This window comes from Colius striatus, chromosome 7 (assembly GCF_028858725.1).
Source record: "Colius striatus isolate bColStr4 chromosome 7, bColStr4.1.hap1, whole genome shotgun sequence".
In the NCBI taxonomy this organism is placed as follows: Eukaryota; Metazoa; Chordata; class Aves; order Coliiformes; family Coliidae; genus Colius; species Colius striatus.
The window spans coordinates 29,266,469-29,282,256 of record NC_084765.1 but is presented as its reverse complement, the minus strand read 5'-3'; the positions used below and the strand labels follow the sequence as shown (position 1 = coordinate 29,282,256).

The 15,788-nt window shown below is 41.2% G+C and overlaps 1 protein-coding gene across 3 annotated transcripts in view; it reads left to right on the top strand.

The window, feature by feature from the left end:
- The window catches only part of PEAK1 (pseudopodium enriched atypical kinase 1), a 122,048-nt gene extending 113,151 nt beyond the window's left edge, over positions 1-8,897 (top strand). For all 3 annotated transcript variants that reach the window (XM_061998952.1, XM_061998953.1, XM_061998951.1), the window contains one exon: positions 1,619-8,897. In XM_061998952.1, the coding sequence (XP_061854936.1) occupies positions 1,619-2,776 (1,158 nt within the window). In that variant the 3' untranslated portion in view covers positions 2,777-8,897. The remainder of the gene's footprint in view (positions 1-1,618) is intronic.
- The last annotated feature ends 6,891 nt before the right edge of the window (positions 8,898-15,788 follow it).

The following is a 15,788-nucleotide window of genomic DNA, read 5'->3' as shown; positions in this document are numbered from 1 at the left end:
AAAAATTGACTAGAAAATGCATTTTTTAAATTTGTGGTTTTTGTGTCTGTGGCATTTCTAAATGGGCAGTTTAAGCTACAGTGTGCATAATACCTAGGGAAATGTACATGCTTGTGGAGTATGGAAATATGCACAGTACCAGAGAAAGGAGGATAATCAAAATACTGTCACTGCTTGTGTCTATTTTCATATGATTATCTGACAAAGCACTTTTCTGAGCAACAAGCATAAAAGACTAAATCTGCCATTAAACTATGTTTTTCTTAAGCACATCAGTACATAAAAGATGGAAAACATATTCTTTTTTTTTTTTTAATTAGCTAAAGGTAAGTTTATAACTTACTATACACAAGTTCCTAAGAAGAGGGGAAAAAAGAATGCTTATGCTTATATTTAGGGCCAGTATGAGATCTGGACTCCCTGTTGGTTGTTGTGACTGTGTAGAAGTAGTGCTGACTTTTACTAACCTTAGTTATCCGGCTTTTATTGGCTTTCAGCGATGAGCTAAGGGAAGTTGTAACTTCAGCTGACGAGAGGTGTCTTTGTATTTTCTCTTCCTCAGAGCTTTGCAGTTAAGATGTGTTGGTGCACTATACCAACAGAATACTTAGGCTCTAACCTTGTAAAGATTAAAACATACACTTAACCATACACACTTCAAGTGATCTCACTGAAGTCAGTAGAACTAAGGTTAATATGCAAAGGTTAACATGCCTGAGTCTTTGCGGGGCTATAATTTTAATCAGGACATGCCTTAGAACAGAGGCCTTAATAGAGGTTGTCCAGTGACTGCTGTAAGGGAGTTGGAGCTGCCAGACATTATGGCAGGACAAGCAATTAATAAGTATAATTATTGTGGTGATAATTTATCAACAGGATATTTCTGGACAGAAATTAAATACAGCTATATATGCTAAAGTAAAACTAGGATTTTGACAAATGATTGAAAGCAATTAAGGTACTATGTTTTAATGAGTTTCCATTCATCACCTGAGCTACAGCAAGTACACCTGCCAACAGCCCCTGCCATACACACATAGACCCCTCACTGCAGACATGAGGTGTTAGCTGGTCACAGCTGCAGCAAATGCATTTTAGCTCCCAGTGACAGTGAGTGAGGAGCATGCATCCAGTGACCGAACTCAGCTGACAGGTGGGAACTTGTTATGCCATGCTAACTCACTCATGTGCAACCATTTGGTCATATCCTCAAATATTCTATGCATGTTTCTTCATGCCTTGTATTGCTATTGATTGTTTTTACCTTGTTCAAGCTTCACATAAAGCTGAGAGAACACAAAATAAATTCCATGGATAAACAAATAACTGTAAAGTACACGTCACTCTGCATTCACCATGTATCAGCTGCCTGAACTGTATTTGCCATTGAATCATATATGCACAGCACATATTGGTCTGCAGTTGCTCATTATGCGATGGAAACTATCCACCTGCCTTAAGATAGTCTGCCAAGGTCGGTTCAGTAAAAAATGTTTCAGTGCTTGTGTTTCAGGCTAGAATGTGAATACCTATCAACAAAGTACATATTAAAAAAGGTGTAGAATTTACAAAGTACAAGTTATATGTCGTATCTGCTCTGTTTATTGTCTTCTTCCAGATTTGTAAGAGCAAAGCTAAGGAATCCCAGCAGTATTATCACAGCCTATCTATCCGGCAGAGTCTGGCTATCAACTTTAACATCCAACAGGACTGTGGCCATTTCCTTGCTGAAGTGCCAGTTCGTCTCCTTCCATGGGAGGATGCCGATGCACCAGAGGTGGAAGAAGAAGAGCGGGAAGAAGAGGAGAAAGAGACCAAGGAAAAGAACAGAGACACTCCTCCCAATACAGAGGCTTCACAGAAAGATAGCTCAAGCAACCAGGGCACCATCAGCAAGCCACGCAGCCGCGTTGTGGTCATCACACGGGAGGTCCCGTACTTAACAGTGGCTGACTTTGTGCGAGAGTCAGCACCCCGCCATGCAAAAAGCCCAGATTTATATGAGAGGCAGGTATGTCTACTACTTTTACAGCTGTGTTTGGGCCTGGAGCACCTGAAACCTTATCATATCACACACTGTGATCTGCGGTTAGAGAACCTGCTGCTGGTTCATTCCAGACCAGGAGGCAGCCCTCTGAGCTCTGAATCCGTGGAACCCAGCCCCAGCACTGCTTGTCCAGCCAGATTAATAGTGAGCAATTTCTCCCAGGCCAAGCAGAAGAGTCACATGGTGGATCCCGAGGTCCTACGGGATCAGTCCCGCCTGGCTCCAGAAATCATCACTGCAACACAGTACAAAAAGTGTGATGAGTTCCAGACTGGCATCCTCATCTATGAAATGCTGCACTTGCCCAATCCCTTTGATGAGAATCCAGAGCTGAAGGAGAAGGAGTACACTCGTGCTGACCTCCCCAAGATTCCTTGCCGTTCCCTCTACTCTCAAGGGCTTCAACAACTTGCCAGCTGTCTGCTGAATCCCAACCCTTCAGAGAGGATCCTCATATCAGAAGCCAAGGGAATCCTCCAGTGTTTGCTTTGGGGTCCACGTGAGGACTTGTTCCATGCTCTCAGTACATCTTCCAACCCCTCACGGAGAGATGCTGTACTTCAGAACTGGCTGGATATAAAAAGGACGCTGCTGATGATCAAGTTTGCAGAGAAGTCCTTGGATAGGGACTGTGGAGTCATTCTGGAAGACTGGCTTTGTTGTCAGTATCTGGCTTTTGCCACTATAGACTCACTTCATCGCATTGTGAGAATCATGCAGCAGCACTAGTTTGTAGAGCCTGTTGCTTTTCATGAAGCACCCTCACCTCCACCCCAGCCCTCATGCCAGCCTGTCCTAGGGCTCACACTTGTACAAGTGTTAAGAAGTAGCCTAGATGTAACAAAGCCAGCAACTCTGAGCAAATAGGTTCTAATTGGAGAAACTATGTCCTGTACCCAATATGACAGAAATTTTCTTTGTTTGCCAGGCCTGTTAGGAATTGATTATATTATATATCCATGAGTGCATTTGGATCAGACAGTATGTAATTCGATTAATATCTGGATGAAAAGGAGAGCAAACTTTGAGACCACTATTCCTATGACTGCAGTAAACAAATTGCCCTCCTCTTCTCAGTAGTCTCTGTCGTTTCCATATGTAGCATTGGTTAGTGAATAGCAGTGACCATAAGCAGAGAGGGGTTAGTTGTAAACGTCAGAGGAATGATCCACCATGCCATGAAACATTCACTTGCTTTCTGTCAGCTTGGTCAGTTGCCCACAAGCAGGCTTTCCTTTGGTCTCAAACGAATGGATTCTGATCTTTCTCTTAAATGCTTTACACCTTTTTTACCTCCCCAGATGTAGTTATGCTGCTGACTGCAGCAAGTGTCAGTGGGCAGTAAACGTCTGTGTCAATCCTCTTCCTTCCTTCCCTGCCTCTGACTCACTGCCTACCCATATTTCTCCTAACCATGGATCAATGGCTTCAACAATGCTGCCTTAATCAGACCATTACTCTTAGCTTAAGACCTCTGCGTTAAAAACCAGAATATGCACGCTTTGTCTATCCCATTTCCTACTGACATTCATCAGTCTGGACTGTAGCTATAACCACAATTATACATGAACAAAACAACACATGGTGGCAATTGAAATTCCCCTTCCATCACAAAAGGCACTAAAGCCTGAGTTGAAATGGATAGGACGTATGTAACCTTCTCTGACAATCACTGCTATGAATCAGGGATGAAAATAACAGCCACCTCTTCTGGTTTATTTTGGTCTGCTCTTGTCACTTGTGCCATATTGCGAAGCGGGACTGAAATTGGCTCTGCTGGTATGTTGGCAGGAGATAGAAATGTTTAGAGCTTGTCTGTGTGTAGCTAACAGGCCACATGGAGACACTTTTACTGCACACACAGTTCTCTGAAGGATAAAAACAAGGGGGCAAATACACTGTTGTTTAATTATTGAGGGAGCTGTTAAGTTTGGCAGCCACAACTAACAGTTTCGTGATCCATTTCTCCTGCAGCGGTGTTTGGCTGCCTATCTCTCGTCTGTTGTAACTAGTGTTTTGTAATGTTGCTATAGACAACACCCTAAAAATGGAATGTTGTCAGAATAGCTTGAAGAGCATTTCAGACAGAGTTTTGGACTAGAGCAGCAATTAGTGAAGATTAAAGGGACAGAATTTTCACTCACTCAACCTGAAGGAACTTTTCACAGGCCGCTGGCGCCTCCCTTCCCAGACCTAGGGGACGCTTCTAATGGAACCTCCACAGCTGTACAGATGGTGTCTTTGCTCAGCTTTGCTAGGCTCTGAAGTGTTTGCTGAATCACTCTGAAGAACTGATCTGGATACAGGGGAAAAAGTGATACCGAATAGTCTGACCTGGGCGCCGGAAAGCAGACAGCCCTAGTTATGAGCCTATGCTTCTCTCCTATGGATCTATGTGCAATTCTTGTATGTATTTTTTTTATAGCTGTATGTTACAGTGTTCACTTTACACAACAGCCTTTACCTGATGCTAGGTCTGCAGTCCCTTCCTTTACTTTCCTGACACATAAATGCACAGATACCCGTGTGTTCTTTTTATGGATTGATGTTTCGTTTTAATTGTTAAAACTGTGAGGAATCAATTCACTTTAGCCTTGAACAAATAGCCACTTTATACAGCATATGCATGCTTGGACCAGATGCATGGAAACTGAACAAACAGTCCTGCAGGCTTAAAGTCAGCAAAACGAGCTCTGGATCCACATCATACGTTTGGAAGAGTTGAACCATCTGTAGTATTCTTCTCTGGCATCTATCAGAGCTAAGCTGAATAGTGTATGGAACCCTACATCGATTGTGCCGTAGTATAGACTGTCTTTGTGACCTTGCTCAAGATTTTTTTTTGAAATTTCTGATTATTATTCTTTTGTTTGATTCACCTGTATCAGTGAAGGATCAGGCAAGGATAAGGATAATATATTTTAATGTGATATATCCTTCTCTTTTTGACAAAAAGGTTAGGATGGCAGCATTGATGTGGAGAGGAGAGTGCACTAAAAGCCCAGGTGCAATGTATGCTGTTGTACTTCCACCACATCAGGAAAGAAAGTTTCTACACTACTGCCGAGTGCTTGCTAGAAGAACCATTACAAAGAATCACACACATGTTCAATGCAGCCCTGCTTTATCTGGACACAGGAGGGCAATGCTATCATAGCATAAAGACACGAAGCATGACACGTCACTCGCATACTATCTACTGGCTGTTAGTCACAATGTGCTACGAGTAGGGCTTCTTGTTCTCTGTGGTCTGGTTTTGTGTTTCTTTCGTAGTGCACGTGCACACATAAATCCTGTAGGCCAGACAAGCGATTCTTGGGCCGCTTGCCATTGCAGTGGACTCCTTCCTTGAAGCTGGTAGGTATTTCCATGTGTAAGGACACATGTTCTCTGTGTCACTTTCATGTCAACACGCACATGCAAAGGTGAACTTTGAATGTTTTGCAGCCGTACATACTTAATGCAGCTGGTCCGAAGCCTTTGTATCTCTAGCTACCTTACTTCAGTTTGTATCTCTTGTGATGAACCAATACTCATTTTAGCTCTGCAGTATAATCAAGCATGGATAGATGTTCACTACCAATCTCTTTCTTTTGCAGCACTGGGTAAACTTTAGCAAATTGTAATGTTGTGTGTTATTTTTCTTTGAAAAAAGAAAGAATGGTCAAGTAATCGAATACAATCAGGCCTGAGCTATTCCTTGGGGAGCTTGAGGCTGACTTTGCAGATATGCCCGTAACTGATGATTGTAACTGTGTTTCTGGCGGTTCTCCATTCTGGCAACAGATTGTGCCACATAAATATATGAGAATGTATGCATTAAACTGATTGTAAACAAATCCTAAGAATGCTACAGCATAATTGCTAAGCAAAAGGAAAAAAACCCGCTCTGTTTGTAACTGGGATCCTGATGGCAGGAACAAAAGCCCTGGCTGTGCACGTTATAACTTACTGGAGTATGTGCACAGATCTTGAAATTTTTTTAGCAATGTCGCACTTTCAGTTGAGCTCAAGAAATAGGAAGAGCTGCAAATCTAAGATAACAGTATTGACTGTAAATATATATTTTTCTATTAATAAAAGCTGTCATTCAAATATTTTTAACATGAACTCTCAAGATTTTTCTGGTGGAAACTAATTTCTGGAAAAATCAAATGCTTGAACAATTATGATGAGTGGTTTCTGATCCTGTTAGAGCCATTAAAAACCTCTCTAATGTTACAGAGAGAGCACAGTGATTGGATTCACAATGTTTAGTGCCTTGTCAAAACACTAAAATGTAGCTGGTCAATGGTGAAAAATCTCATTTTTGTCTTAATAGCCCTAGAAATAATACTGCCCACGTTAAGATGCAAAAGACTTAACAGAATTAAATGCTGCACTTTGGATGAGACTGAGTGAGGTTTGGGTTTAGAATTTATGTGAGTGAGTTCCTTTAACTTGCTTGTAGTACAGCATAATCCTGAAGTAACAAAATTAGTGGGCTTTCAAATTTGGGATTTGCACAGGGAGAATAATAGTGGATGAGTCAATTGGTCTAGACTGACCATAGCATTGAAAGAAGCCTATTGCTTTGACAATCTACTGCAGACAATTCAGCTTCTAGGAGAAGAGCGATCTGATAGTCTGGAAGAAACAGTAAAGGTAAGATGTGCTGCTCCTGCTGTAGGTAGTGGATGTGCTCTGTGGTGTGAAATGCAAACCTCCGTTAAAACATGAGTTCTAAAAAACTACTCCTGAGATGTTACAGTAAATGGTTTTGTATTTCCTAAGTGAGAATTACTTATTAATTATCTTTCAAACCTCAGACCTGATCTGGTCGATATGCATAACCAGGTGAATATAAGACAGTCTACTAGTAAAAACTTGCCTAAAAATTTTCAGGAATGAGGGAATCCAGAATATTTTTCTGGAGCCTCTGGAACATCCAAATATAGAAGCCTGGTCTCACTTCAATATTCAGACATGAGGAAGCTGGGATATCGTGTTGCTGGCCCACAGACAAGCATGCACGTAGCATTTTCAGAAATGTTCCACCTTAGATCTTCTGTGCGACACACGTCCTAGCAGCACCCACCAGGTGTGAGTGGATCATTTTGAGACTTTTAACATGGGGAAATTCACACATATTAGAGATAAAAATACATTATTTAAACAAATCACGTGTATGTTAGGGTTCAGCTACTTGGAGAATTTATTCAGCAGCACCACACTATAGGTCCTTAACTTTAATATGTAAAAATAGTATTTGCTGCTGAAATGAAAATCAGTCTGTTTCTCCATTCATCTGTTGAGATGCCTCACCTCAATTTGTTTGTTTGTTTGTTTGGAATAGCAATTAAATTCATGTGTAAATATAAATTAAATAGTCCTGCTTTTATTTAAATCAATTACAACTTTTCTGAGGGATGCAATGGGAACAAACTGAATCAGACCTTTAAATGCACTTTCCTTTCCCCTTTTCCCCAAATGGCAATTAAACTGTTTCTCTGTAGAAACAGTACATGACCATTATGCCCTGTATAACTAGGCCATCTATTTTACTGTAGTTTTGCAGAAGTACTGTTGGTTCTGCTGAAACTCCTGTAAAATTTAGAGCGCAGTCAGAGCCCTTCAGTCCATGTAAAGTGACATGATGATTTAGTTATGCAGTAAGAGAGCATCAAAGAAATACCTCTATAAAAATACACCTGTGGAAATATTCTGTAAACAATCTGGATTCCAGACACTTCAGGGGAGGAATACACAAAAAATACTTGTGAGAAATGTCTTTAGAACACCTTCAACTCGAAAAGGAGGAGTGAGTTTTTCCCTTTCCATTCTCTGGGTTGCAGAGAATTTCTAGTAGACATTTGTATGGATTTTATTATTCACCTGGATGCAGCATTAGAAGGATGATGATTTTGCATAGGTATAGAATGTAATTTAAATAATTTCCTGTATGTCTCCTTGCATTGGTGCTCCACTCAGTGTTCAGTTGGAAACCACAGAATGCTTTCAGATCAAGCAGAGTTGCCAGTGACAATTGAAGTACTCAGCTTACCTGTACATAAGCATTTTACCACTCTACAGAATTTGATAATTTGGTTTGTACTTCAAACTATAAAGATTTTTTTTTTCCATAAATGGAAGGGGAACATTTCAGGGATTTAGAAGAAGCTGGAACTTTTTTTATATGGAGGAAATATTTGTTCATATCTCTATATACATACATATATATATGGGTGTGTCTGGGCATGGTTTAATATATATATGTATGTATATGACTTTTTCTATCCCAAAAGTATTCTTTGCCCCTTTTTGCTTGAAAATATATATATTATATATTGTATATATAATATATATTTAAGAGTGTGTAAATTTGAATATAGTCATTTCATAAATAACACCTTCAGAAATTACTTGAAACTTCTGTTTCTTTGACCTTTGGCTTGTTGGTATTAGAAGGTTTTGCAGTTGAAATCCTTGGGTTTTTTTCTTTTAAAACTTAATTATGCTGAGCATTTAAGAATATGTTTTTAATAAAAAGGGGAAAATTATTTTTAAATTAAGAATTCCAAAATTGATGGACTTTTGTAAGTGGGGTTTCTTTAAATCCCTTGAGTAAGGGATTCTATTTTTTTAATTTTAACTCCATTCTTGTGGGTAATTTGTATTGGAATTCCTGGTTGCATTGCTTTATCTGGTGCTTCATATTGATATTTACACATTTTTATATAAATAAGTATCTAAACTTCAGGCCTTCCTTTGTGATCAGGGGCAGTTACACTCTGGTTTGCTGTGGTACTTTGCTGTGTACTCTGTGGCGTTCATGTTACTGTGTAAATAAAACAGTTTTATTACACTCAAAGTCGAACATGCACTTGTCTCATTTTTCTCTCTTCCTAGGCAATTAGACAAAAATGGGTATCTCTGAGGAGATCTTTGGCAAGTCCAGCCAAAGATGTTACTCTGAGAATAACTGGCTGGTTTGCAGCAGCAGCTACTGTGCAAGCGTGGCAGATACAAACTTCAGCTGAGGAGACGGATGCTCGGCACTTCCAGCTGCCACCACAGTGGCCAGGCATCACAGCCGCAGGAGCTGTCAGTGCTCAGGACATGGCGCTACCTCCCACTTCTGGTGTTTTCCCCAGAAGTCTCCCCGTGGCTGGCAATATTTTGGCTTCATCTGGGCAAGTGGCAGCAGCAGCCCAAAAATAAACGCCACCAGCAGCTGCTGTTGATTGAACCGGTGTCTTGTAAGGTGTTTCTGGAGAGGAGTGACTTGACACATTAATAAAACTCAGACAGCCAAATGTCCATGCTGTGGCAACAGTTATCACTAAGGTCTCTCAGCCAAAGCTAGCAATTTCCCTAGTCTGGACAGGGCTTAAATGATCTTAAATTCCTTAAATGAAGGAATAAAATTACTGTTAAGTAAAATTTTTATAGGCTGTGACAAAGCAGGATGCCTCTAAGGCAATCATCTGCAGTGGAATTCATCTTGTGTCTGATCCGTTACCTTGAAGCATACAGCCTGATGGATGGTCTGCTGAAAACAGATGGGATAATATGCATCTTCCATGATCATGCAGACACACTTCAGTGGCAGTGAGATCAAACAGCTCAATTTTGTACCCAGATTTGATGGCAGCAATGGTGGCTGCAGATGCTAATTTATTAGCACAGAACAGATGACACCATATATATTGGAGCAACACTGTGCTTCAGCATGACAATCACAGTGCTCACAAATAGTTTTAAAAGGAAACAAAAAAGCAACCCCAAAGAAATGATCCCGAGGACTCTGTTCTTCCTACATTTACAGTGCCTTTCCACTAGAGTATGTCACCAACTTCAATGTGATCAGAATTAGTCTACTAACTACTATAGCCCTTTCCACTTATTCCTTAGACACTGTTTCAAAGACTTTCAAAAATAGTTTAAGCTGTTGTCCTCATCCTTTTTAAAAATACAAAGCTAACTTACTGCAGAGGAGCCAGTAAATACACTACATGTTCAACAGCCTGACAGACATCTTGGCTTTGCCAGAATAATCGCAGTTCACTTCTACAAAGTGCCATGGACTTGGCTAAACAGATTATGTCATTTGTCAGTGGCAATCACCACTGGAGAGAAAAGATATGCAAAAACAGACTGGGAGTTCTGGTGGACTGGAGTCTAAACATGAGCCAGCATTGTGCTCTCATGTCCAAGAAGGCCAATACATCCTGGGGTACATTAAAAAGACACTGCCCAGCAGGTTGAGAGAGGTTCTCCTCCCCCTCTACTCTGCCCTGGTGAGGCCTCATCTGGAGTATTGTGTTCAGTCTGGGCTACCCAGCGTAAGAGAGACGGGGAGAGAGTCTAGTCTAAGGGCTGCAAAGATTATGAGGGGACTGAAACACCTCTCTGACAAGGAAAGGCTGCAACACCTGGGGCTAAACTTTAGCCTGGAGAAGGCTGAGAGGGGACTTTATGAATGCTTATAAATATCTAAAGGAGAGGTATCAAGAGGATGGGGCCAGTCTTTTTTTCTGTAGTTAGAACTTGGAAAGTTCCACTTGAACACAAGGGAAAACTTCTTCGCTGTTCAGGTGAGGGAGCCCTGGCACAGGCTGCCCAAGGAGGGTTGTGGAGTTTCCTTCTCTGAAGGTTTCCAAACCCACCTGGACACATTCTGTGCAAGGTGAACCTGCTTTAGCAGGACGGTTGGACCCGATGATCTCTAGAGGTGCTTTCCAACCCCCACCATTCTGTGAAACCTTGTCAAGGCATGATCATTATAATGCTTTAACTAAAGTCTGTTTGAAATTAATTTAGTTACATCAGTGCAAATTCTCCGTGTGTGTCCTTCAGCAGTTGCAGTCCGGCAATATTTCAGCTTGTGCCAGACGTGAACATAAGTGGCACCAACAGATGCCTAATTTCAGCTGATGCGACAATGGCTATATTGGGTTTCTCATCAAGTCAGAAATGGTAGACAGGCCCAGAGGATCTATGTTCCCTTCCATGATAAACTTTTATTTTCTAAAAAATCTCCTTGCAATGCTTGAGTACTGCAAGGTGCTTCTTTCGTGTGTTAGTGAGCTATATGCTGTTGTTTATGAATCATAACACCCTCCTTACTCAGCTGTGGTTTTAACCAGAATCAGATAGAAACAGCCAGCTCACAAGGCAAACTGTTCAAGTTAAACATCTGCCACAATCTATCCTGCAGAGAAAGGCTGTAGTTTCAATTCTGACGTAAGACTCACAGCTCTGTGGAGAAAAATATGCATTAAAACACTGTGTTGGGCCTTCAAATCTACTGCACTTCACTTGGTATTGCTACTGTCTACCTCAGAAGGCAAAAACACAGCCTGGTGCTTAGCCACTTGGAAGATGCAGGCAGGCTTCTTGCTATCAGTTCAACACTTTCAAATAAACACAAAAGTCTATTTCTGGCAAATGGACACTGGAGGAGACACTGAGAGGGCAGTTTGGAGACTCAAGCAGATCTGCATGTCTCAGATCAGAGAACTCCAAAGTATAGCTATTGAACATGCATTTTCTATTAGCATCTCCTGCTCTCACCTTCTTTATTCTTCTGCCATTAAGGTGATATTTTTGTCACATTGCAGCTGGCTGTGCCAGGACATGCATGGAAGCAGACCCTGGAAGTAACTGACGGTCATTTTAGGTAAAGCCACAAAACTACATCTTATACCCTAAAAGGGAAAGGAATGGGAATGGGAAGACTTATTATAAAGGTATGTACAATGACTGTTCTTTTTAGCAGCAGCCACTAGTCCCTGCTCAACAAACACATTGCAAGCTGCTTTCTCAAGTGCTGGGATGTGCCATGAGTACGCACCTAAAGCACCTGGCTGGGCACCCTGGGGTGAGGGAGCGCCTGTACTTCTCTGTGCAGAACCCTGCTGCCATTTAGAAACAGGACATCCCCAGAGGTAGCACCTGTGTGCAGCAGGGCAGGGGCAGTTACAGGTCTAGTGTCAGGTGCTAGGTTCTCCCTGATTTCATCGGAATCTTAATGGTCCAGGTTAACTGGAGTGAATAGCAGAAAATTAATCTTAAACATGAAATCCCTGCAGTTTATCTGTAAGAAGCAAGCTATTAACTTTGCACCTCTCCAAAGTGCAAAAGGACATAAATGTTCTTCTAAAGAAAACCGAGAATTAAATCTAGGTAATAAAATTCTCCTAGTTCCTACATGGCCACTAAATTTAAACCAAGTTAGTGTTGGAAATAGGCCAGTATTCTGCCCATGTGCAGCCACTACCTCAACTATCAAAAGGAAGGAAACAATCCATAACCTTTGAGTCAGCTTTTCTCGCCCAGGGGAGAAAGGCTCCTTCCAAACTTTTTCCATTTATATTACTGGGAAAAAAAGGCTTATGCTCTGCCATATTAATGCTCCAGCTTATGTATCTCTGTTTGTATGGGAGTTATTGCTAAAGCTGCAATCACAGGACACAAGGGTGTGCTTTGGTTTTGAACAAGAAGGAGCCACAGGATGTCAGATAATGTTGTGGGATACCACATGCCAAATTTTTAAATGGCATTAGTTCTAAATGTTTTAATACCATCCACTACTTCGTAAAACCCAGTTCCACAGCTTCACCATGGCTGACCCTTCTGCAGCAGCAAACTACTCAATTCATTTCCCTGTGACACGAAGCATTTCTCCCCATGTGTATCATCAGTTTGAAGGCTTCAACATACATAGAAGCTTCAGCACACAGTCCGACATTAATGTGAGATATTTTTTGTTTGTATGTTTTCGAGGTGAGGTGATGTGATATGGCCCAAACTGAAGGACGGGAGTAAGAGTATCAGAATTCTGCAGAAGTGTTGGAACGCATTTCATCTCCAGCCAATCAGTACTTTATTTGTCCTGGGCAGACAGCCCCATGCCTAGAGCCTTGACCTCTGAAAATTATGAATGCTTACGTTAGATTATTTAGTTTATTTCTTTGTTAGGAATTAGTCTGTGTTCAAAATTTTCTTTGCTGTTTTTATCTGCTTTTTCAAATAATTCAAATCCATCTGGAGTTTTTCACAACCTTCTGTAATTTATGCTAATCTTGAACAGATTTCACTCTGTGATTAATCACTTCTTCCTGAAAATCAGCAGTCGGAAACACTGAACTAAGATTAATTCCTGGATACAGTTTTCTGTCTTGTTTAAAGAATTTGTACTTGTTACAGAATTTTTTTCCCTATCCAGAAATAAAAGAGGAGGGTTTTTTCTCCACTCACCAAAAGCAGAATAAAAATACAATGTGAGTTTTATGCTAGTCCTAAAGCACTTTACAAGGAGGGCATAATTCCCATGTCACAGATTCAGGAACCGATGCACAGCATGGCAAAGGAATGTGTTCAAGGACACAGCAAGCCACTTGAAGGGAAAAGTATGCAACAATCCAGGGCCCATTCAACTAAACCATCTCCTACAGTTTTTCTATTTACATGCTATTCACCACTGACTCAGAACTGTCCACTATGACTTGAGAGCCTTCAGCAATTAACACTATCACAGAATGATTTTTATAGCATTTTAAATTCTTTTTGTCAATTTTAGTAGTAGCTGCTTGAACAAGGAAGTAACAAGCCTGTAAAAAAAGGAATTCAAAGGTGTACCACTGGAGCAGCAGGTCAAGTTGTTCTGACATCCATTTCAGTTCCAATATACATCTAGATTTAGACCTTCACCATCCTCTTCTGGCTCACGGTGTGGTGTCAAGACCTCTGTTTTGCAGGAGCATCTGGAGCATCTGGAGCATCTGGAGCATCTGGAGCATCTCTCACACTGGGACCAGCTCAGTTCCCAGGCATTGCTGAGCAACCTTTTTTACAAGGAGGTCATAGAGAATGAGCCTCATGAACATGAATAGGAGTCCAGTTGGTCAACTGCTTTGGTACACCATCAGTATCATGTCTATTGATCTGTGGGTTTCTTAAGTCCCAAATCTGCTACATGATCATGCTGGTGACTTCAAGCACTCTGTACTGCAAGCTTTAAAGGCCCTTGTGTGACTAGCACATAGAGTTCATGTTACTAGAGAACAGTATATTCTGAGATGGTGTACAATATCTCTCATCACTGTATCAATGTAAAATACACTGAATGAAGCTTCATTGAGAACCCTGAAAACTTAGGCAGAGAGTAAGGGCACTTTGAAACACATCAAGATGCTGTGTAAACCTCCTTTTTACTAATGGGTAACTTGCAAAACAGTAGACTGCCAAAGCTCGCTCTTCTGCTTTACTCAAAAGGCAAACTCTTTAACAGCTTGGGTCCCTTATACTGTGCTGGGTATCATTCTAATACTGATGTACTGGAAAAATGCCATCTGCTGAGCAGCAGACTACAGGCTGCATTCAGACTTATCACATTAGGAGCAGCCACAGGGGAGGCAGGTGGAAAATAACCAGTCTAAGTCTCCTCTGGAGCTAGTGGCTGACCAGAAGGGCTGTCATGACTGCAGTATTGCAAATTTGCAGAGAAAAGCTAGTGGGTAATATAATACCTGTATCAGATGCGTTCCCAAGATGGTATTTGAAAGAAAAAAAAAAAGATGCCGCATAGTCCTCTCAAACTAAGTCCCTGTCAGCCTCTGCCAAGCACTGCCAGATCTGGCAGCCCTACAGCTGACAGCTTCCAGTCTCCAGAGAACTGGGGACCATGTGACATAATTCAGCCAAGTACAAGCAGAGAACTGGCCAGTGAGCCTGACTGGTGACTTCCCCATGAGCTGCCATGAGATCATTGCAGAGCTGCACCACACTGCTCCATGTACGCCCTGTCCTGAGCTGCACATCAGAAGTGTTCTTGCCAGCCCTGACTCCTGCCCTGGACCAGGGCTCTGCTAGATAATATGTTCTTCACAGACAGCACACTGGACAAGAAGGACCGTGGCAGACAAATGGTGTCTACTTGCAATCAGAAAGAGAAGGTTGCAAATGATGCATCCAGAGCTCAGTGTTCAATGTTCAGAGTTCAGAGCTCAGTTTATACCACTAAGCATCTAACCTACAAATCCCATTAGTAAGTTTAAATAAGTCTAAGAGGAAATGAATTAGCTTTACTGCAGCCCTCATTCTTTCTGGAGTTCTGTCAATATTCTCCCTACTGGGCTGAGCCTCTTGCCTACGGCTGACACCACTGACTGAACGCCTTCCAGGTCTGTACTATGACAGACACTGGCAAAAATAACTTTTCCGTAATATTTTCTTTCACGTTGCCTGTCTTTGTAAGGCTCTCTTCTCCTTTCTCTCTCATCTTATTTTTCCCCTTTGATTCTTTTCCAAATTTTCCCTGTCAGTTATTAACTAAATGCCAACTCACTGTGTATTTAGTAATCAGATTATCTGCTAATACCTGCCTAAAGCCGTTAGCATTGATTAAAAGAAAGCATGGCCATTATGTTATTTTTAACACAAATTATTTAGGTTCTGAGTCCGAAATTGAATTAAAGGAGAGATCAAATTAATGAAGGATTGAATTAAATTAAAATCATCCGATTGAAGTATTTCCTATATCTCCAAACAGCCAAAAGAAGGCGGTGCTATGGCTGTGAATTTGTTATCCCATGAAAAGGTGTGAGGAACAGCTTGTTTTAACCGCACCTTGGGAAGTGGGCCTTATCACAGATACAGTTAGATAAATGCTGAAAATCTGCAGCAATTTGGAAAGGGAATATAATGGAATAGCAAAAGATTCTACCAGAACACTAGCCACAAGGCCCCTGCTAAAGTC